General features: G+C 39.3%; 2 protein-coding genes and 1 pseudogene across 3 annotated transcripts; 1 reads left to right on the plus strand and 2 right to left on the minus strand.

The window, feature by feature from the left end:
- Positions 1-677: 677 nt before the first annotated feature.
- Positions 678-13,049, minus strand: dnajc7 (DnaJ (Hsp40) homolog, subfamily C, member 7). The gene is made up of 14 exons (XM_088331361.1): positions 12,453-13,049; positions 9,014-9,102; positions 8,820-8,944; positions 8,645-8,758; positions 7,057-7,131; positions 6,882-7,000; positions 4,907-5,060; positions 4,669-4,833; positions 4,388-4,479; positions 4,229-4,302; positions 2,645-2,791; positions 2,428-2,580; positions 2,284-2,346; positions 678-1,477 (listed from the first exon to the last, which is right to left on the minus strand). The coding sequence occupies exons 1-14, from the start codon at positions 12,524-12,526 to the stop codon at positions 1,440-1,442; spliced, it is 1,482 nt and encodes a 493-aa protein (XP_088187487.1). The 5' UTR covers positions 12,527-13,049; the 3' UTR covers positions 678-1,439.
- LOC148374022 (U2 spliceosomal RNA) lies at positions 5,667-5,803 on the minus strand (annotated as a pseudogene).
- nkiras2 (NFKB inhibitor interacting Ras-like 2) lies at positions 12,330-17,764 on the plus strand. Of its 2 annotated transcripts, XM_088331382.1 has the most exons (5): positions 12,330-12,766; positions 12,864-12,936; positions 13,012-13,124; positions 15,860-16,101; positions 16,261-17,764. In XM_088331382.1, exons 3-5 carry the CDS (start codon positions 13,031-13,033, stop codon positions 16,501-16,503), a joined length of 579 nt encoding a protein of 192 aa, XP_088187508.1. In that variant the 5' UTR covers positions 12,330-12,766; positions 12,864-12,936; positions 13,012-13,030; the 3' UTR covers positions 16,504-17,764. The 2 variants fall into 2 exon arrangements, with proteins under 2 accessions (XP_088187508.1, XP_088187499.1); XM_088331373.1 differs by lacking the exon at positions 12,330-12,766 and having other exon boundaries at positions 12,777-12,936.
- The last annotated feature ends 3,248 nt before the right edge of the window (positions 17,765-21,012 follow it).

Here is a 21,012-nt window from a genome sequence, read left to right on the forward strand (position 1 = left end):
CGACCCATAAAAATACATAAAATATTAACAAAATTTCTATCTAAACAACATTAAAGACCATGAATGTGTACATAATATATAATAAACATAAAAAAGAAGAAATATAAACCATTTTGTATCAATTACACACCTTTGAACAGTGGTCTGATGGCATACAGGAATGGGTGTGGGAAGGTTACTGCTGAACCTTCCTTTTCTGTTTTAATAAGAAACCTGTTCGTCAGATGCTTCTTTCGCTTTTGCACCATTTCTTTTTAAAGTGCTAGATGCTCAAAAGCACCGCAAAAGCACAAACTAGGAAAAAAATAATTTTGAAAATGACGTACTAATTCACTCATTGATGGTCCGGAAAGAAGTGGCGCTAAAGCTAGGCCAACTCGTGCCGCCGAGTGCATCTTGGCTCCACTTGTTACGCGCCAGATCTCATTCGAGTCGGTTATTTTCGGCGTGGCACTGAATTCCGTGTCAAGCATCAAAACATTTTTTGCACGCCTTTTTGGTCAAACACCGATTTGGTTGAGCATTGAGGTGGTTGCGGAACGGGGTACCACTGTACCTACATCCCGTTGAGTAACGCATCGCAGTTACTCACAAAGACCATTTTTTTTTATTCAAAATGAACATTCTCTTCCTTCCTTTTTTTTGCAAAAAAGTAGGAAAAAAAGATACTGTACCAATTATAGACAGGTGAGACCTCAACTTTATTGACACGGTTAATAAAAACAGGAAAGTTTCACCAATATGACAATGACCTTAAAGGATGCCCCGAATTACCCCAACTTATGAACTTTAACAGGAAAAACATCTGGACCCGAGCATTTTTTTCTCGTCAGTTTTCACAGACATTGTTCCTAAAATGCTTCCTTGCTTTTGTTGTGTTGCGTTATATTGCTTGGAAAATTACATGTTTTTTCGTGGCTAGGATAAGAAGCTGTGACTGGCATGGCAGCGAAGAAACCAAATGTACAATAAATATCAAAATAGGAGGAATAACAAAAAAAAGCCCATCACAAATAAAAACGGATTCCGGTCACATATGCAGCGCAGAAATCTTTCGATGGCAACTTGAAATATAAGTGTGATTTCACACAAACAATGGAAGCTCCCGCTGGTAAGGGTGCCTTTTTGCAACCTTCAACTTCAAATTCTTCAACTATGAAAACAGCCGTCTCAATTTCATGCAGTTCGGCAATCAGTCTTTACTTCCCGCGTGGACCCTCATTAAAAGAAAGGTGTAGCTGCACAAAGTTCACTTCAAATGTCTTCCTTGTAGGGCGAGTTTGTGTTTTGTTGCTGCGTGTCTACATGTTTGGGTTGGCTGCAAATAACTGCAGAGGATCCGTATCTGCTCAAGGCTTCAGACGTCGGATCATGGTAAAAGGGGCGGCAAGCATCCAAAAGTCCTGATGTGGTGCCAGACCGGCTGGAAAGCGCATCACCTAACCGAATTGGAAGAAGAAATTTCCGGGCCCGGAGGCTGAAAAAGTAAAAAAAGACATGCCAAATAACAAACTGCAGTGGAAACAACATCAACTAAACATAATAAATACTGTAAAAGTTCCAAAGGATCTTCAAACAAGGATATCGTTTTGGAAAAAAAATAAACTCGTGCAGATTTGACATTGGCACTACACACTATTATTTCACTCGGCTGTAGATTTTGAAATACATAATTTGCACTGACAGTTTGTAAACATCATTTGAAAGCACAAATATGTTGCCACTTTACATTGTTCAAGGATGTGAGTTTAAATAGATATTAATACCTCTCACCCTTTGTCAAAGAAGTCCAATTACTATTTAGCCCTCAGAAAATTATTGACAAGAGGGGGAAAACATAGATGTACAAAAGATTAACAAGAATGAATAAGAGGCCTTTATTGTTAAAACAAAATCGGAGATTATCCTTTCAGTGCAAGTAAAAAAAGATTAAAACGGTAAAAATTTGCTAAAGGATTAAAACAAAAATTAAAAATAAAACAAAAATAATAATATATAATAAATATGAGAATCTTCACAGAGGCAGGTGTACACAAATCCTGCACAAATGGGTGATTCTGAATCTGAATTACATTATATTTTATTCAAACAAACTACTTAAACAATGGGATATTATAACTGTAGATTGCGAAGAAATTTAATTTCGAGCTTGCTTCCATCAGTACGATTAAAAGTTCCGAGACGACCGAGACATTTTGGTTAGCTTTTGTATACTACAACAGTTTACCACGAATCGTAAACAAGTGCGGCATTGAATTTGAAAATTGTATGACATGTCCTTACCTTCAAAACTAAAACCTCCAGGACCACCAAAGAATGTCTTGAAAATGTTGTTGGCGTCAAAATCTGTTGAGATACAAAACCTCAGTTCCCGCAAAGGGCTGCAGCCTACCACGTGACGACTGAGACCCTCCAGCCCACACTTACCGCCCATATTCATTCCCTCCTCCTCCAAGTCCTGCCCGCTATCGTAGCGCGACTTCTTCTTGGGGTCTGACAACACACTAAAGGCCTCGCCCACCTCCTTGAACTTTTTCTCCTCTTCCTTTTGCATCTCTGCGCTAGCGCTGCTGTGGCGGTCTAAGAGAAAGTAGATGCCATTAAGGGGAGAATTAAAGGGATGGATATCATTTGAGTGAGGCACCTGGGTGATGTAGGAGGGCTCTTTTGCGGTACGCTTTCTTGATCTCGTCCTCGGTGGCGTTCTTTTCCACGCCGAGCACCCTGTAGTAATCTTTTCGTTTGCTTTTCTTCAGCTCCAGCTGTGCATGTTTTAGCAGCTGCTTGTGTTCTAGTTCACACAACGACAAAAATCCCGCGCTGTGCTAAGTCACCATAGATCGCTACTTTTCCATTCCATTCGATTCTATTCTATTGTTTTCCCTCGTTTAATTTTTAATTTACATTAACTTATAGAGTGTGAACAAACCATTTACACTGGTTCACAGGTCGCGCTTGTAGCCGTTACAAGCCAACAGTGAATCTACGTCTTTTACAGTTCTCGATTTACTAGCCAATGTAATGGATACACATGAGTGCGATGTAACATTACTAGGAATGTTTTTCTGAGCGTTTGAATCCAGCAGATGAGTGGAAGTTATGGGAAAAATGATGGCGGAAATAATTAACCAGTCAACTGAATTATTGTTTAAATGAGGGAAGACAATAAAAACGTTGAAGATGGATGTCTTAAATAAAATGAGGAATGAGTAAAGACCACTTGATTCTCAAGGTTTTAACTACGGATGCACAGAAAACATTTTGGCACAGATACCTGATAAAATTCCGCATTTACGAAGTGATACAGGTAACTTTATTTTTTACTGCATTCTCGGAATAAAAAACACACTCAAAATGCAATCTTGTTTTTGTTGTGTTTTTAACTTAGTTTTCAATTCTAAAGTTTTGGTGAACATCTCTCCAAAAAAGTAGTGTTGTAGAGACTAAAACTTGATCTATCAATCAACAATACTATAATGACATTAATTAGAAAAATCTGGACCACCACAGTACTGATATGGATATTGCATAAAGTGCTTATGTATTTGACTAAAGGTGTTTTGTGTAAAAACATGTCACCCTTTTTACATTCTACAAATTATACGCTAATCATTGTGTACTTCTATTATAATGGTGCACAACTGCAGCCCAGCGACAAAAGTAAATAAACCCACGTTCTACTTCTGCTATATTCCACAACATTTTTATCGAAGAACACTGGGTACACTTTATTTAAAACCAGTATTTATACTTGACACTGACAGCAAAATCAGTTATTTTCCCCAAGACTGAGGAAGTGATTAAAAACTCTATTTATGCCATTTGTTTTTATTAGAATGAGGTACACAACAAGTCAACCCTTAGTAGCCAAACATTACTACCTTTGTGGGCACAAAACTGCCTTACCCTTTTGTGCCTTCCAGCTCTATATGGTATGTTATCTTTAATTTGTACAGGATTTCGATACGCTTCCAAGGGGCCAGGGATTTAAATCACAAACTCAACATACTAAAAGACCTCCTACCACTGTCCCATGCTTTGTCATCATTTTACTTAGCAAGTGCAAACTCCTTTGTAAGGCTACTCAAAACACTAGATCTTTAAAGCAGGGTGATGTCCCAAACGCTCTAGAGGAAGCTAAATATACATATTTTAGATTGTGATTAAAGAGAAGGAAATGAGTAAATGATTTGAAAATGATTACAGCCTGACAAAGTCTGCAGCTTACCTTTGGTCTTCTCCGTTTGGTAGACCTTCTCATAGTCACGAACCGCCTCTTCGTACTGTTCCGTGTCCATGTAGCTGCAATGTGAAAAAGACAAGACAGAACACATTGTTGGCAGAGATATAAAAAGGTACACACAGAGACATGTCAACAGTCAAGTACCATTGTGCTCGCCGCAAATAGGCCTTAATGTATGTCCCATCCAGCTTAATGGCTTTTGTGCAGTCTTCAATGGCCTGATCTACTTTCCTCAGCTAAAAAACAAGAATTGTAGATAGGTGTGAGGCGTTTGACACAGTTATAAGTGCCTTTCTTATTCAACAGGTTGTGTAAAAAGCGTCAAATTGGTATCTTAAAAGTGCAAAACTTAAAGATCTTAAATGCAATGTAAGATGTGTACAATTGAAATGAAATGAAATGAAGAGCAGCCAGCAGATGTCTACCTTGGAGCCCACAGTTGCTCTGTTACAATACAGTTTGGCATTGGTTTTAATATTGTTGGGGTCTATTGTCAGAGCTTCAGAGTAGAGCACGTAGGCAGCGTCAAAGCTCCCTTCTTTGAATGCTTTGTTGCCCTCCTCCTTCTTGGCCTTCAACGCCTTAGCATTCTGAACACAACACGGAAAATAAAAGGTAATGCCAGAATTATGGAGATCTCTGAGAACATTTCAAAATACTGACTCTACAGGCGAGGCGCGCTTTCTCATGGTCTGGAGCCATGCGGAGGGCCTGTACAAAGAACTGGACAGCCTTATCAATGCAGTCCTCGTAGTACAGACAAAGGCCGCGCACGTATAGCGCATCTGCGTTGGTAGAGTCCATTCTTAAAATGTCACTGAAAAATTAAAAACAAATAATTAGACCCATGTTTCATGTGATTTTGATGCATCTAGATTAGAGGTGGGCAAACGCAGTCCTTGAGGAACGCATGTTCTTGAAGACTTATTTTTTTGACCTCAAGTGCTAAAAATTATGATCTTGCTTCCAAGCCGTATAAGAGGTTGAAATCACAGTCTTGGTGATTGAAATCACTTTTATTGGAGCAGAAATTCCTAAAACGTGCAGGACATGTGTCACAGTAGGGTGTGGTTAGAGTAATCTTGTCTAGATGCATACTGAATTACTTCTCACTACAACAACAAAACAAAATTAAAGAAGGGGGCCAGTTGAACTGTCCAACCCTTTCAGTGAGCATACGATTTATTTGTTTCTTGGAGGAACGGGAATAAAAACACAATCGAACTGCAAGCCCCAAAAAGCCATAATTGGTGCATTACTGATAGCTGGGTTTTTAAGGGTTATTGATCTATCTTCGTTATTCATTATCCATTATCCGTTATCGGTCAGTTCATAATACGCTACAAAGCCTAGGAGCCGGGACACTTACTCTCAGCCAAAAGGCCAAGTTAAGGTCCTAGCCCTAAAGCCTTGCTGCGATCATTACGAATGCATCGTTCCCGGAGGTACTGCAATACCGGGCCGATGCGTGGAGTGGACAGAGCAAGCTCTTATTCCATCTCCGGATTACAAAAATCAAAGGGCCAAGCCAAAAACTATAGAAATGATCCCTAAGAGTATAGTCTGAGGCTAAGCTAAGTACTTAGCTTCTATGCCATTACAACTTTGGCTTGCATACCATCAAGTTGGTTCAATCTTACTCGCGTAAATACAGGAAATTGGAGGGTACAGTAGATCTCTTTGCCATTTAGGACAACTGTATCTGTTCTTCAATCAGATGACAGTGACATGACCCTCGTCGACTTCGTTTCGGGGTTGTCATTGCGTCATCGCAAAAGTAGAAATGTCCAGGGAAAGTGTTTTCAGAGCTTTGCATTGGTTTGGACACGCCGCCATCTAGCGGCCAAAGCACTATGTCAGCATAAAAACGTTTGTTTGCAATTGCATCACTGGACAAAAACTAGTCACTTTTTAAAATTGACCCACTGCACTGTGTTTGCTAAAACGCATATTCGGACGAGCAATGAAAAATATTGTCAGTATTCAATTACACAATTTGGGAAGCTTTGGAGAAAGGCTAGACTGCCCTTAAATCTGTATTCATTTCACTTGTTTTTTGGGTTTAAATACGTAATGCATAAATAATCCTCAAGACATTTTAGAACAATTAGACATTTTGCATTGTTTTTGTGTTGGGAAGATCATTCTGACTATTTAATTTTAGAAGTAGGAACCATGCAGAAAGATTGTGAGCATCCATGACCACCGCAAGAATAATAGGTCAGGAAAGATGTGGCTCAATCTAAACTACAGGGACGTCTATCATGTAACAGAAAATTGACCTAACAGGATAGAACCATGCTATACAATTATAAAAGGTAAATAGAATACAGGTACCTATTGTATTGTATGAAACATTTTCCAGATTCAAATGAAAAAAATCCTTCTTATATTAAAATACGGTAATGAACATGTAGACCAATGGTCCTCAAAAAATGGGGGGCGCCTCCCCTGGGGGGTGCAAGGCTCAGTCAAAGGGAGCGCGGGTGCATCTTTTTATTTTTATGTTTTTTACTTTTCCAGAATCAAGGGCAACTTAACTTCCACTACACTAGGGAAGTGGTGATCTCTTGACAGTGTTTTGTTTGAATTTAGCCTTCAGACAAACAACAATTGAGAAACACTAATGTAGACTGACCTGGCTACAGATTGAGCTTCTGGATAACGCCCCAACAGGGCTAAGCACTCAGCTTTCAGTATTTTGAAGCGATGGCAGGCCGAGGCTGACTCCAAGGCTCTATCCATGCAGTAGACCACCTTGAGATACAATAACATTAATGTCACAAAACCTAACCGAGGGTCTTAAAACCCACCATGCGGTAGTCCCTCTTGTCAAAGCCGATCTCTGCCATTCGCTCGTACTCCAGGATGGACTCTGTGTTTTTGAGCTGGGGGAAAAAAATAAAATAAATAAATAAATAAATAAATAAATAAATATTGTAATTGGCGTATTTTGTATCCTCAAAAGAAAAGAATGTCCCTTTAAACAGACAAAATTTGGTAAAACTATCACTAATTTTAAATGAGCGAGCAAGTAACCTGGCCAGGGCAAGACCTTGTATTTGTAATTTTTGATGACGTCAGTCTGAGCAAGGGTGTTCTCCAGTTTTGACCAAGATTGCATCTCGGCGTTACTCACATCAACCAATGTTGCTCTGATGAGCGTATCGTTTTCACAGGTCAAGGTAAAGCTGGACATTTGTATTCTGTGTCTTCTTAACCGAGTTATGACTAATGATCAGCTAAGAAGAACTTGACAGTGTCTTCCAGAGTAGCCAGCGTAAAAAAAAGCTAGTAAACGCTAGCTAGAACACCGAAAAACAAGCTGCTGGAGCTTGATTCAGGAGACTGAGAAAATACTACATCAAGCACCTAGCTGTTCAGTGTAAACAATGGTCACAGATTCACAGATCTGGAACTAGTTCCAACTTCCAGAGAACAACTAAACTACTGAATTTGTGGTTGGCGTATCTGTTGGAGAAAGATAACAGCCAACATGTCGTCCATTATTACACCTGGAAAAAATAGTATTTGCAAAAATGTTCCTGGAGTGATATAACATTTTTGGGGGTGTGCAATATTTCAATTAATACAAACATTCTAAAATAAATCAACTACAAAAAAAAAAAGCGCTGTACTTTTAAGGAAAAAATTTGCTGATAGCATTGAAACAGTAATGCATTATTAGTTATATCATTCTAATACAAACATATTCCACACTGAAGGTGGGGTGTGTCGTTCGAGGTGTTCTTAAAAAACATGAAAGTTAAATATTTTCCAATTAAGAATGTGTTAATGATCATCTGAATGCAAAGAGCCATTATGCTTTTTTTTACATTGCGCCTTTCTGCTTTCACCTTGCTTTTATCAGTGCTGTTCGGGACAGAACACATTTAGGTTTAAGGAATGGGGTCTAGGGAGAGTGCCAAGAGTGACGTCATGCCCGTCCCTGCGGTTTTTAATTTATTTATATTAGTCGGTGTAACATGCAAATGGTGAAAGTAAAAAACCCCAAGAAAGATGAAAGGAATGTTTTTTTAAGCGCGTCTCAGAAATGCCCGTACTTGCATGCGCATCATGATCGAGCTTAATAAGGTTGCATTATTGATTTTAAGCCAGAAGTGCAAAGAGTAAAAATGTTCTACACTCTGTAGAGCTCCTCTTTACCCCTGCCATATTAAAAGAAAAATTATGTAAAAAAAGTGTAGCTTTGTCCACTATTACAAGGTAACCCATTAAAACGTTGGCTATTTCGTTTGTAAACGTCACCTTATTCTCTTAGAAAGTAATTTATCTGTTATTTTTAAATATTGAGTAGCTGTTCCACTTGTAAAGCGGATGAACACTTAAAGATTGAAATTCACTTAGACTTCATAAAATCAGATACTGAAATCAACTGACCTCCTGCAGTGCTTGGTTGTTGTCAGCCTCGAGCTCCAAAACCTTCTGGAAGCACCGCGAGGCTGCCATGGCATTGCCAAGAGACAGGTGGCACTTACCCTCTCGAAGGTGTCCCTAATAACCACACAATTTTATTCAGGCGACGGTTTACTTTTTCTGACTTTTCTCTACAAACCTTCATGAAGGAGTTGTCAAGCCTCACTGCTTGCTGGGAATCTTCTAAAGCCTCACGGTACCGACACAGCATCATCAGTGTGGCCGCTCGGTTTCCATAATAACTGGCATTTTTTGGACACGTATCTGGAAATAGATAAAGTGCTTCAATGAAATCTGTTTCATTTAAAAAAACAGGTTATTATTACAAAATACCTATGGCCTTGGAATAATAATTGAAGGCTTCTGCATAATTCTTCTGAATGTAGAAAGCGTTGCCTTGCTCTTTGTAGCTCTCGGCTTCCCTATAGTGAAGACAAATGCATTTGATTGAGTAATGAAATGTTTAAGGACCAAGAAAGGGAAGGTCACTCAAAACTTTTCTAAACAACTTCCTTCATTCAATGGCTCCCATTTACAGTATTTTGAATGGAATTTATCAGCGGGTTTAAAAGTCAGCCATACCATAACTTAAAAATGTATTTGGTTCAACTATATAACCTTGGTCATTTTACAACTTCAGTTACAGTAGGGACTGTAGCTGTTGAGACCTGCCAAAAGGTGCTGTCCGAAATTTGAAACTGTGTTACTCTTTGCTGCCAACTCCGTGCTTAAAGTCAGTCAGCTCATTGCTCAATAACGGGCATATCTTGGACGCGCTGGAATGAATTCTTGGTTTTTCATCTTTTTGGGTTGGGGTTAGGACTGTATTTAAAACGGGTAGTTTCTATTTTTTACCATTTTACTAATAAAAAACTGCAATTACGAGCATAAAGTCACACTCCGCACACCCTCCCCTGCGTTCTAATGTGTTGCGCGTCCCAGAACAGCAATGCTAAAAGTAAGATAAAAGCAGATAGGCGGGGTGGAAAAAGTTATTAAGGCTGTTTACAATCAGTGTGGCATTGTTAACACATAATGGAGAAAATATTCGACTTTCAACAGTTTAAGGACACCTCAAACAACACACCCCACTATTAATACTTTGTACCTTCAAATGTTACAATTAAAAAAAAAAAAAAAACCCTTTCAGTAAAAAACAACAACATTGATTTTAGTAATAGGAAAACGACATGAACTATTGTACAAATTTTATTTTTATAAACATTAAAAAACAGAGGTTCATAACTGAATCAAAACTTAGTAGTTGCCACCATGTTTCTGTCTGGGATCTTGCTGCTAGGCTGTGCTTGTTTGGCACTGGTTTTCGTTCGTCAAATATTACCCAATGTATTTTTTTAACAATAAAACATTTCTTTTTTCAATTGCATAGACGTAAATCTGCATCTTCACCAGCATTCCACACAAAACTCCTTTCCACTTAAGGGTTTTAATGAGGTCAAACCAATTTGCAGACCACACGTGCCCTTGTAAACAGTTCCCGGTCGTGATGTCACACCGATGTGCTCAAATACAATAAATCTTTGCAGTTATTTTATAAGCTGTCCAAAAAAAAGCAAGGTCAAACCCAGATACTGTAATCTGTTCATCATGATTCATAGGTAAAATTTACTAAGTAGCCCCCATAATTTAACATTGGGCAGTGCCAACCATCACTCCCAGCAATAGTTGAACAGAGATAATATCGCTGCTGCATGCAGGCTGTTCATTTTAGGTGAAGAGAACGAAAAAAAGAGCTGCAAAGCTTGACACAAATATACGGTACTCCCAACAAAAGTGTGCTCTGTTGGTCCCTGTTCGCAGAAATATGTATTCAGGGATAATGGATTGCGACCGCATGAGTGCAGTTCACTTTTTGTGGACAGCAGAAGATGCGCCACGACCAACAAAAGGTTTACACTTTTTCATTTCATCTTTTTTCCATTGCATTTCAATTATTTTGGACTTTCTTAAAAACAGCAACTTGGGTTGCAACTAGTAATTAAAGGTGGGGTGCGTAGTTGGAGATGTCCTTAAAAGTTTAATATTAATTATTTTCTCTGTTAAGTATGTCAGGGTTCCCCCAGAATTTTTACATTAAAATTTAAGACTATTTGAGACCACATCGCCTTCTAATTTAAGACCAATCTCCCACCTTTTCTGGCATGGAGATGCGGAAGGCAGGAGCTGAGTTGTAGTGGTTGCAGAGTGATATTACGCGTACAGTCGAGGTTTTCTTTAATTCTATGATGAAAATTGTTAAAGTAATTAAAGGTTTGTTTCAAATACAGTCAAAATACCAACCCAAACGCCCCCAAAGGAAGAAAGAGTTTATTCGAATACATCTAAGAATTTCACATACTTGCACGCGCAACAAAAGGATGATCTCATATAATGATGATTTTAGCCAGAAGAAGGTATCAGCAAGTACAATACAGTATTTTAAAGCTACAAACACCGCCTTCAAGGTGGAATGGTGGGTCTTCAAGACAGACCAGTTGAGAACCAATGAGCTAGAGGGCTGACTGTAAAGGACCTCGTTGGCAGAAGGTCCTGCAGTTGAAACAAGCCCATCGTTCAGCATCAAGACGACAATAAATGAAAGAAAGCAATTATGCAAATTATGTTAGTTTTTGAGGAGAAAACAAAACGATCAATGGAACTTATTTTAAAAACAAATGCCAACGCAGCTGTGCTCAGAGTAACTCTCCAAAGCAAATGAATAAACATGTTTTACATCATATTGGAAATGTATCTTTTTTAAAAAAATTGGGCTGACATCTGCTGCACAGAAGGTAAAAGGAGTTGCAAATATATTTAAAATGTATTGGGTAGAAAACAACTAAGCGTTCCCACGAACTACTCCCGTTAAATCTAGGCTTAAAACACACTTATATTCTATAGCTTACGAATGACCTATATATCATGTCTACATTATTTGTGTATTGTTATTGCAACAAACGTTGCAGCCTGGTCATCCTGGAAGGGGGATTTCCTTCTCAAGGTTTCTTCATTTTCCCCAAGTTTGAGGTTTATGAGTTTTCTGTTGTCTGTGCAGCCCTTTGACATCGCTTGTGATTAGGGGATATACAAATAAACATGACTTGACACACCACAGTAAATGATTCCCTAAGACCATAGTAGTTAAGGGATTCAACCAAACAACCACATCCGTAAAATACTTAAATCTCTACTTAAAAAAACGACACAAAAAGTGCTGCTGTAGACTTTGCGTATTTCATTCACCTAAAAAAAACAAAACATTTCACTGATCCCCATAAAATTATTATTAAGCAGGAATACCAGCACTTAACTTTAAAGGTGATAATCAGCAGACTATTCCACTGGAAAAAGAAACTTTAAACGTTATGGCTGTCAAATGAGAGCACAACGGCCCAAGTAGGAGTCCACTCGTTGGCTAAACATAGAAATCAGGCAATGAACACATGACACCAAGCACGCCGCTCAAACATTGTGGCGAACTGCCATGACTTTTTTGGGGAAAAGCCTGTCATTTATTGTAAGAACGTCACAATCACCCAAGAACTTTCGAGAATGGCTCCTAAGCAATGGAATAAAGAGACACAACTGACAACTTCAGTGCGTTATTCATACCCGCATGGAGAATATAAGGACAATATTATGACGGCTCCATGAAGCCCAAGGCCCAGCTACTTTTGCTAGCTGCGTGACACAATTCAAAGACGTCAAGGATTTAAATACAAGTTAAATGCATCGCCGGGGTTCCATTTCAGCCACTGTCAACACGTCCTACCGTTCCAGTTCTTCGTCACTGAGGAGTTCGGTGTCTGGGTCCATATTCACAGCATCGCAACGCTCCGCCGCCATTTTGACGTGAAATGGGAGCAGGCGGGATAGACAATGCGGTCGTCAACACGTCATCAAAAACAGGAAGTTGAGCTTTTTGTTGAATTCAATTCATGAAAATGTAATCGTCAATTATTTAAAAAAATATTTCAATTGCATTGCATATAAACTGCTCCAAGTGCATTTTTGACAAAACCCACTCAAACGGGCTCCCACTAAATTACGACAGGTCATACAACTCTTTCACTTCCGGACTCCGAGGTAAGCATAAACACGGATCACTGCGTCTTCAAATATTAAGTATTACGGTGCGCGTTCACAATGACCAAACATTGGCTTTTTTTGCTTTTAAATACAGTTTTAACTAAGTGCAGCTGATTAACATTTTGCTGGCTACCCAAGATTGATAGCGCTGCGGACTAAAGCTAAGGGTAAGCTAAATTGTCGTTACTCAGAGGTGCTTAGCGAGTGATCGCCAATTGTATGTTGTTCTGTTCTTCTCATAGCTGAGGTAGAAACGTGCTCATGGGGAAAAGCTGCAAAGTGGTGGTGTGCGGGCAGGCTGCAGTTGGCAAAACGGCTGTCCTTGAACAGCTTCTGTATGCCAATCATGTTGCAGGTACTTGTGCATGAACACTTTTCATACCTGTCAAGCTCCAGGGCTCCATGCCCTTACAAAATGTTGTATTTTCCCTTACAAAATAATCTTACACTATATTTTTGTTCTTAAAACGGGTTTATTTATGTAGTTTAACATGTTATATTGTACATGTGTTTCGTTACATCACATATATTGTTAATTAACATTTTTTTGTGAAATACTTTTTGCTCGACATAAAGGATGTTTATCATAAAAAAGGTTCAAAAATTAAGTAGCTTGGACATTCACCATAGAAGAAAAAAATACATGCAAATATAAGTAAGTAGAATAATATATGTTCTTATTCAAATTATGAATTCATTTTCTGCATTAAATTATTGTTGGTAAGATACTTATTGAAGGGATAACCACAAACCTGTCTTTTTTTTCATTTTCTCATTTTATACTTCCTTTATTTCTTAACTTCTTTATACAACATAATAATTTGTAATGCATCAAAGCAAGTGAGCCGTATGAGAGCCGTCTCTCTTTAATGAGTTGAGCCGAAAAAGCCGGTTCTCTAAAAAGAGACTGACTTTCTTTCACTACATAACTACCACATGAAATCCGAGGCTGCAGACGCATGCGCGGAGTAGCATCAAACGACTCGCTTCGTCTGCAATGAAAAAAACAATACCGAGATAGCGGCGAACTCGTTTGACTTGATTGATTTGCCGTTTCGTGATAGTCTGTGTATACCGGATGGTACCCATCATTGACAAATTTGCGTTTTTCCATACAGATTTTCTTGTACGTCGTACACGTCTTAAAATGCATGATAAACGTACTTTGTACAGCAAAAACGTACAGGTTGACAGGTATGACTTCAAGACTTACCAAGTGTCAAGTTTTATTCAAGACTAAACCAGTTAATTGTGTCGTTGATAGTTATGGAAAATCTATTAGCAATGCCTAATGTAAAATCAAATAAAACAGAACGCTCTCGAACCAGCAGAACACTTCTTTGCTCTCGGGATCACCAGAAGACCGGCACTCTCAGATCGTAGGCTTCGGACCGGGACGTAGGGGCAAATCAGATCTGAAAGATAAGAGGGAGCAAGTCCATGTATGATTTTGTACAATACTAAGAGAACCTTGAAATCACATCTATGGCTAACTGGGAGCCAATGCAGGTTAGCCAAAATCGGTGTTATGTGATCATACTTTTTTGTCCTAGTTAAAAGCCTCGCTGCGGCATTTTGTACCAGCTGAAGTGACTTGATTCTAGATTTCGGGAGATCAGAGAGTAGTGCATTACAGTAATCGAGATGGGAGGTGACAACCGCATGAATTATAATTTCCGCATCAGACTGAGACAGTATTGAACGGATTTTAGCAATGTTACGAAGATGGAAGAAAGCGGTTCTAGTAATTTTATTTACATGCATTTCAAAGGATAGATCAGGGTCAAATATGACACCTAAATTTTTAACCGAGTCACTCTGTGTGATGTGACATTTGTCAATGTTCACAGCAGTTTTTGAGAATATATCACGGCATTTAGATGGACCAATGACTAACATTTCGGTCTTTTCAGAGTTAAGACGCAAGAAATTGAGTGACATCCACTCTTTTGTCTCAATGAAGCAGGCCTCCAAATTTCCACAGTTTAGTTTGGGAGATTCCTCCAACGGAAGATATAGTTGAGTGTCGTCTGCGTAGCAGTGGAAGCTGATATTGTACTTGCGAATAATATCACCTAATGGAAGCATGTAAATACTGAAAAGAAGGGGGCCAAGCACTGAACCCTGCGGAACACCGCAGGTAACATTAAAGGGCTCAGATGTCATTTCACCATATTTAACACAGTGCGTCCTATCTGAGAGGTAGGATCCACCCGGTTAAATTATTTTTAACCGATTTTAAAATGGGAGTGAAAATTTAGGGTTTACGTCTGACCTCACGTGCATACCCGAATGTAAACAGTCGGCCATATTGGATGGACACAATAGACTCGATTTTATGTTGTCACAGGTATATACTAATTTTGTCTGATGTTGAAATGAAAGTAGAAGGTGCATGTTGTTTTTCTTTGTGACTTAAACATTTTTTTGTGAGTTCCTTTATTCAGTGATTGGAGGGCAGTGGGAGAAAAACCCACTCGGTCAATGCGATTTCCGGTGTGTGCCGTAAACCCGAGCAGAAAATAGTGCACTGTGCCTTAAAGCCTTTCCTAAAACTGTGCATCCTAACCCGGTGAGTAGAGGGCAGGGCAAGGCCCTGACTTAGTGTAATTCGACATTCGAGTATGGCCCGGGTGCGCAAACACGCTTGCTCGATGCTGGCGAGCAGTTAGCCAGCCGAAACGAGTCCCATAGAGCCTTAAATGAACCCTAACCTCTCTTCCCCTTGTTAGTCTCCAGCTTGTATGTGTGTTGTGGTAACTTCATCTGAAACATCCGTGTAAAGATCACCTTGACCAAACTAGAGCTCTGTTCACCATATTTCTGAGGTCAATCACAAAAACTAAAATGTAAACTATGCAGACACACATCCGATATGGCCGCTGCTACTAATGTTCCCAAGATATAAATCACGTGATAGGAACTATCAATTACTGTAAAAGGCTTGCCTATTGGTGCCCTATTATTTACTGACAACCGCTTCGGAGTGGAATCGACCACTTGCCCAGTTCCTTCAGATCGGTACCACTTAATTCGATTCCCGGGTAAATTTGCTCCCCCACATGTACATACTTGCCCATGTTCGGTCAGGTTCTGAGCCCATGGAGACACTTGAGGACATCTATATTGGCTCCATTGAGACTGACCGGGGAACACGTGAGCAGGTGCGCTTCTATGACACCCGTGGACTCCGTGACAGCATGGAGTTCCCCCGCCACTACTACAGCTTCGCTGACGGTTTCGTGCTTGTCTACAGCATCGACAGCAAAGAGTCCTTCAAGCGCATGGAGGCACTCAAAAAAGACATTGACCGTCACAGAGATAAGAAGGAGGTATGCTTTCCTTTTGTCAAAACTGAATTAAAGTGCTGAAAAACAGAAATTTTGGTTTACATTTTGAATCACCATGTGTTCATCTATATAACTGTTACCATGATCCTTCTGGCACGAAATGCAGAAAGTAGGATTGTTAAAAACTATGGTGTTACACAGGTAACTATTGTGGTCCTGGGAAACAAGCTGGACAAGCTGGAAGAGCGGCGGGTGGATGTAAACATGGCGCAGAACTGGGCCAAAAATGAGAAGGTGCGCCTTTGGGAGGTGTCTGTGGCCGATCGTCGTACGCTTATCGAGCCATTCGTGTACCTCGCCAGCAAAATGACCCAGCCGCAGAGCAAGTCCACCTTCCCGCTCAGCCGTAACAAGAATAAGGGTAGCGGGCCCACGGACAGTTGAAGGACAGACGTGCAAAATAACTGTCGGGTAAAATTGAGATGTGTTCTCTTCCTCTTCTATTGTGAACATTTTCTATAAGTACAGTAAAGGTTGCAGATAATAAAGCTATAAAGGAAGAACACATGGTTGGCAGTCAGACCACGATTAACTTTCCCTGCTGATACACTTATGAGATAATATATTATACTTCTTCATCAATCTATCTTCTACTTTTATTTCATATTTGTTTTGAACCATTTTTTCACTTGTTTTGCTACTGTATGTCAGTGTTATGTGCCCAGGAATTCCAAAGCCATTGGAGCTGGCACTGCAACTAAAAATATTAAAGTGATGCTGTGATTTTTGTTCTAATTTTTTCCTTTAATTCTTATTGTTAAATTGAGCTAAAATCTGAGTTCCATCTTACACTTCAGATAAAGCTTGAGTGATGTAGTTGATGCACATTTTGTTCAAATGGGATCAAATGGGATCAAATGGGACCTTTGCTCAAAAAGAAAACACCGGACGGGAGCACATCTGTAACTAGCTCCTTGCGCACGAGGGTACGCCAACTTCAAACTTGGGCTGGTCAAATTTGACCCGTAAAACATTTATATAGTGACCTGTTACAATTAAGTGATTTTTATAATGACAATTTCTGGGAAATGTAAATTTTGGAGTATTTTCCATCATTTTTGTATGTGCTTTTAGATCAATATTGTTAGCGCACTGTTTCGGTCAAACTAAATCCCAAAATGTCAGTAACTGCATGTTATAGCTTATGCTTATTGCATACAAGGGGTTTATTGTCGGAAACCAAGATACGAGATTCAGCAATGGTGTGTTTGTTGTTTTTGGTGAATTTAGCCTTAAGTGGGTTGTCTGAAATTAGTCAAATTTAACTTGGCTTAGTTACTATGGGGATTTATTCTCCATAGACTGCTACAGACCATGCTAAGATTACACCCAGAGATACATCTGGCACTTCCACTGTCAATCGAGTGAAAAACTAGGGGTTCGTAGCATTTCCTTGTTTTTTCTGGATGTGTTGTATTATTTTAATTATCCTGCATTACATTTTTACTCCTAGGCTTTATTGTCATTTCATTAAACTTTGTTGCCTGTATAAAAGTAAATTTATAGTCATTTATGTAGTGTCACACCATGTGTTTTATTGCCATGCCAATTAAACATGCTTGTGAAATTGCCATCAGATCCATGTGGAACATGTATAATTTCTGTTTTTGAGATTCATAAAAGTGATCCCTATGCTAAAATGCTATTAATGAATTTTCTTTTGGAGGGTATGAACAAAGAAACTCCAGCCTAATCATAAGATGAGCATTTAGAAAGGAGAGTCTTCAGGGTGGGTCGGACCCATTGGCTTTTTGGGAATGACCATCTCATTGAGAGTTATAGATTCTCGGGTGATTTTATTATACATTCATGTTGGTTGCTTGTGCCAAAGAAACAGCACCAGACAGTCCTTTCTAGGACCCCTGCCATCACCGCTGAGTTCATAGCCTTACTTGTTTGGGCCATCGCCTGTGCTAGTTTTGTGTTCTTTTTTTACTGCTACAAATCCTACAGGGCAGGAAACATTGTGCATTCTCTTAATGACCATGATTTGAGTGGGATTATAACATGCTAATGACTTAACTATCTTTTGGCCACCTTTTAATGATTTATTTTCCATAATTTCTGCAGAAGTAGATGTGTAGTTTTCTGTTAAATGAGGATTACATTTTTTTGTCAGACAGTACATGGAATCAAATTTTTGTTATTGTCATCTAAATTGAATATACTTACCAGCTCGCAGGGTCTTCTTTTTTAATATTTGACTTGCTGCCAGTTAGTATTTTGGCCAGCCAAGTTTGTTCTTCATAAAAGATAATTTCAACAAATCAAACAAGAAAACGTGGTTAAATGGACAACACTGACACACTGGATAGTTATTTGTCCATAATAATATGTCTTGAGAAGAATCAATTTTCACAAGCCAGATGAAAAAAAAAATACAAATGTTGACTGGCTGCCCTGGGAATGAACATTTGTAATCCTTTAATAATTATAGCAGTTTTAGTCAGGACCGGTCCAAGCCTTAATGGGGCCCTAAGCAAAATTAGATTTAGGGCCCCCTATTACTTCATTTGCATACCTACTAGACCTCATTCCATGTTCTACTACAGGGGTGGGCAACTATTTGTAGTCGGGGGCCGCATTTGACATGTTATATTTCTTTTTAAATAGATTAGTTTCATCAAACTGGTTTTTAAATGATCAGATTAAAATAATATATTGGGCCCCTGTTTTAGGCACTTCACTTGTTTAGTTTTGAAGTATTACTGTAGTTTTTTAGTATTTCTGTGGTCAGGTTTTTATTGAAGTTCTGTAGTTTTTTTGTAATGTATAGTATTACTGTAGTAGTATTTTTGTAATTCTATACTATTTTTCTTATCTTCAGAATGAAAGCAAAATGTTATATACGGTGCCTTTTTTAAACACTATATTTGATATTTAGTTTTCTAGTTATTGTGTAGTATTTTTTTGTATTCCTGTAGAAGTTTTTTTGAGTGGACACACAAGTGCCAATGGGAAAATGTTGGCACCAAAAAAGTTAATCACTCTTCGGGGCCCCTAGTGGTTGTGGGGCCGGCTCTGGTTCTAGTGAATCACTGCGTGAATTTCACATTTTTGCGCTACCTGTGCACTGAGCAGAATTACAACTTAAAGACTCTTATTGCAGGCGATAACTGACCTGATTTAATTGACTTACTGAAAATGCATAAGAATTTGATGGGCAATATACGGGCCGAAGTTTGCTGCACAGTACATTTCTATTTCTCAAAATTTAGGTCTATATTTGAAGGCAATCTTTGTTTGACATGCAACATCGAGCAGTCTTCTCAATTTGAGCACTAGGAGACGCTCAAATACTTAAGTTTTTTTCCCTCGGCGTCCAGACCGGGTGGAAACATATGTTGGCCTGGAGATGGGCGCCACCTGGCTGTACTTGCCCAAGACACACCACAAGAAAATGGTGCCCCTTCCACCCTAGACGTTAAGGGATCCAACCAACCAGACTGTTGGCATTGGCTGTACAGTACAATGTAAGCAGTTCAAGGTAATTTAGGATTTTCCGCTGTCAAAAAAGTGCTTAGTTTAAAATATCGCCACCGCACCCTAGCCCCAAGGTAAGGGTTTTATGGACCATTCAACTAAACAATGTTTAATTTCTTGATTGATTGAATAACGTGAAGTATTTGCCTGTCAAAAGAAAATATGAATGGGGGGTCCCGGGAGGCAGTTTCGGGCCTGGGGGGACAATGAGAATGTTACACAAGGTCATGGATGTTAACGCAATGAAAAATGACACTCCACAGTCACGCTTGCAGCTTGCAAAGGTTAATAATGCTGCATGAGGAGAAAACGTCCAGTGGAACATTTATGAAGCGTTGTATTATTATTACACGCTTCTCAGTTTCCCATTCCCACAAGAGAGCAATTGTTTTTCTAAACGCCATATTTCAGTCATTTATCAATGCAAATTATTTACCACTTCTTTTGTCATTTAGGTCTCATTTTAAGAGCATATGTTAAAAACAAGTATTCAAACAATTCCAGGGATTCAAATAGTCTTTTGGTCCTATACGTTAATAAAAATTACATTCCTGTTAGCTTCGGGCTTACAAAGGTTTTGTATTCTGGGTGAGAGAACTACCGATCAATGTTTCTTAAAATAAAGACAAATATAATTAGAACAGGGGCAGCACGGCGGCGCAGTGGTTAGCGCTTGTGCGGCACAGTTCATGTCATGGGAACCTGTCGTGGGTTCAAATCCAGCTCCAGACTTCCTGTGCGGAGTTTGTATGTTCTCCCCGTGCTTGCGTGGGTTTCCTCCGGGCACTCCGGTTTCCTCCCACGTTCCAAAAACATGCATTTCAGGTGAATTGGCCGGTCCAAATTGTCCCTAGGTGTGAATGAGCGAGTGAGTTGTCTGTCCCCGTGTGCCCTGCGATTGGCTGGCAACCAGTTCAGGGTGTCCCCTGCCCACTGCCCGGAGATGGCTGGGATGGGCTCCAGCCCCCCCGCGACCCTAATGAGGATAAGCGGTACGGCTGATGAGATGAGATGAGATAATTAGAACAAATGAATAAAATGTCAACATATTTTGCCTGTCAGTTGGCTGCTCATCTGGCCACTGGTTGGAAATAATACAGTCAATGGATTTTATGACTTACTTTGGACTGAGTTATTTATTAGCTAAGGATAGGGAACATACCTGTGAGTATTGTCTTTCTACTATTGCTGTGCTTGCCGTAGAGGTTAAATCTGTGACTATCATTGCAGTTCACAAAATAAACTAGCTCCACAAGTAATTTTCAAGCATCTTGATTTTTCTCATATTTATGGCAACGCGGGAAATCTCTATGCTCATTATTTGCCAAAGCATAGGGAGTGAGGTCATGAAAGCAGTCCGAAAATTACATAAATTGGCAGAGTAGATAATGTATTTTTTGTGTCTGCAGC

The sequence above is a fragment of the Urocampus carinirostris genome, chromosome 1 (genome assembly GCF_059441175.1).
Source record: "Urocampus carinirostris isolate Australia breed hairy pipefish chromosome 1, RoL_Ucar_1.0, whole genome shotgun sequence".
NCBI classification, from domain to species: domain Eukaryota; kingdom Metazoa; phylum Chordata; class Actinopteri; order Syngnathiformes; family Syngnathidae; genus Urocampus; species Urocampus carinirostris.

Bases quoted from the DNA above. Each gene is read 5' to 3' on its own strand.
- nkiras2 (XM_088331382.1), top strand. From the start codon at position 13,031: ATGGGGAAAAGCTGCAAAGTGGTGGTGTGCGGGCAGGCTGCAGTTGGC. The intron at 13,125-15,859 runs GTACTTGTGCAT...ATGTTCGGTCAG, and splicing joins GTATGCCAATCATGTTGCAG to GTTCTGAGCCCATGGAGACA. The intron at 16,102-16,260 runs GTATGCTTTCCT...GGTGTTACACAG, and splicing joins GTCACAGAGATAAGAAGGAG to GTAACTATTGTGGTCCTGGG.
- dnajc7 (XM_088331361.1), bottom strand. From the start codon at position 12,526: ATGGCGGCGGAGCGTTGCGATGCTGTGAATATGGACCCAGACACCGAA. The intron at 8,945-9,013 runs GTATTTTGTAAT...ATCTATTTCCAG, and splicing joins TTATTATTCCAAGGCCATAG to ATACGTGTCCAAAAAATGCC. The intron at 5,061-6,881 runs GTCAGTCTACAT...TTAATTTTTCAG, and splicing joins GAAGCTCAATCTGTAGCCAG to TGACATTTTAAGAATGGACT.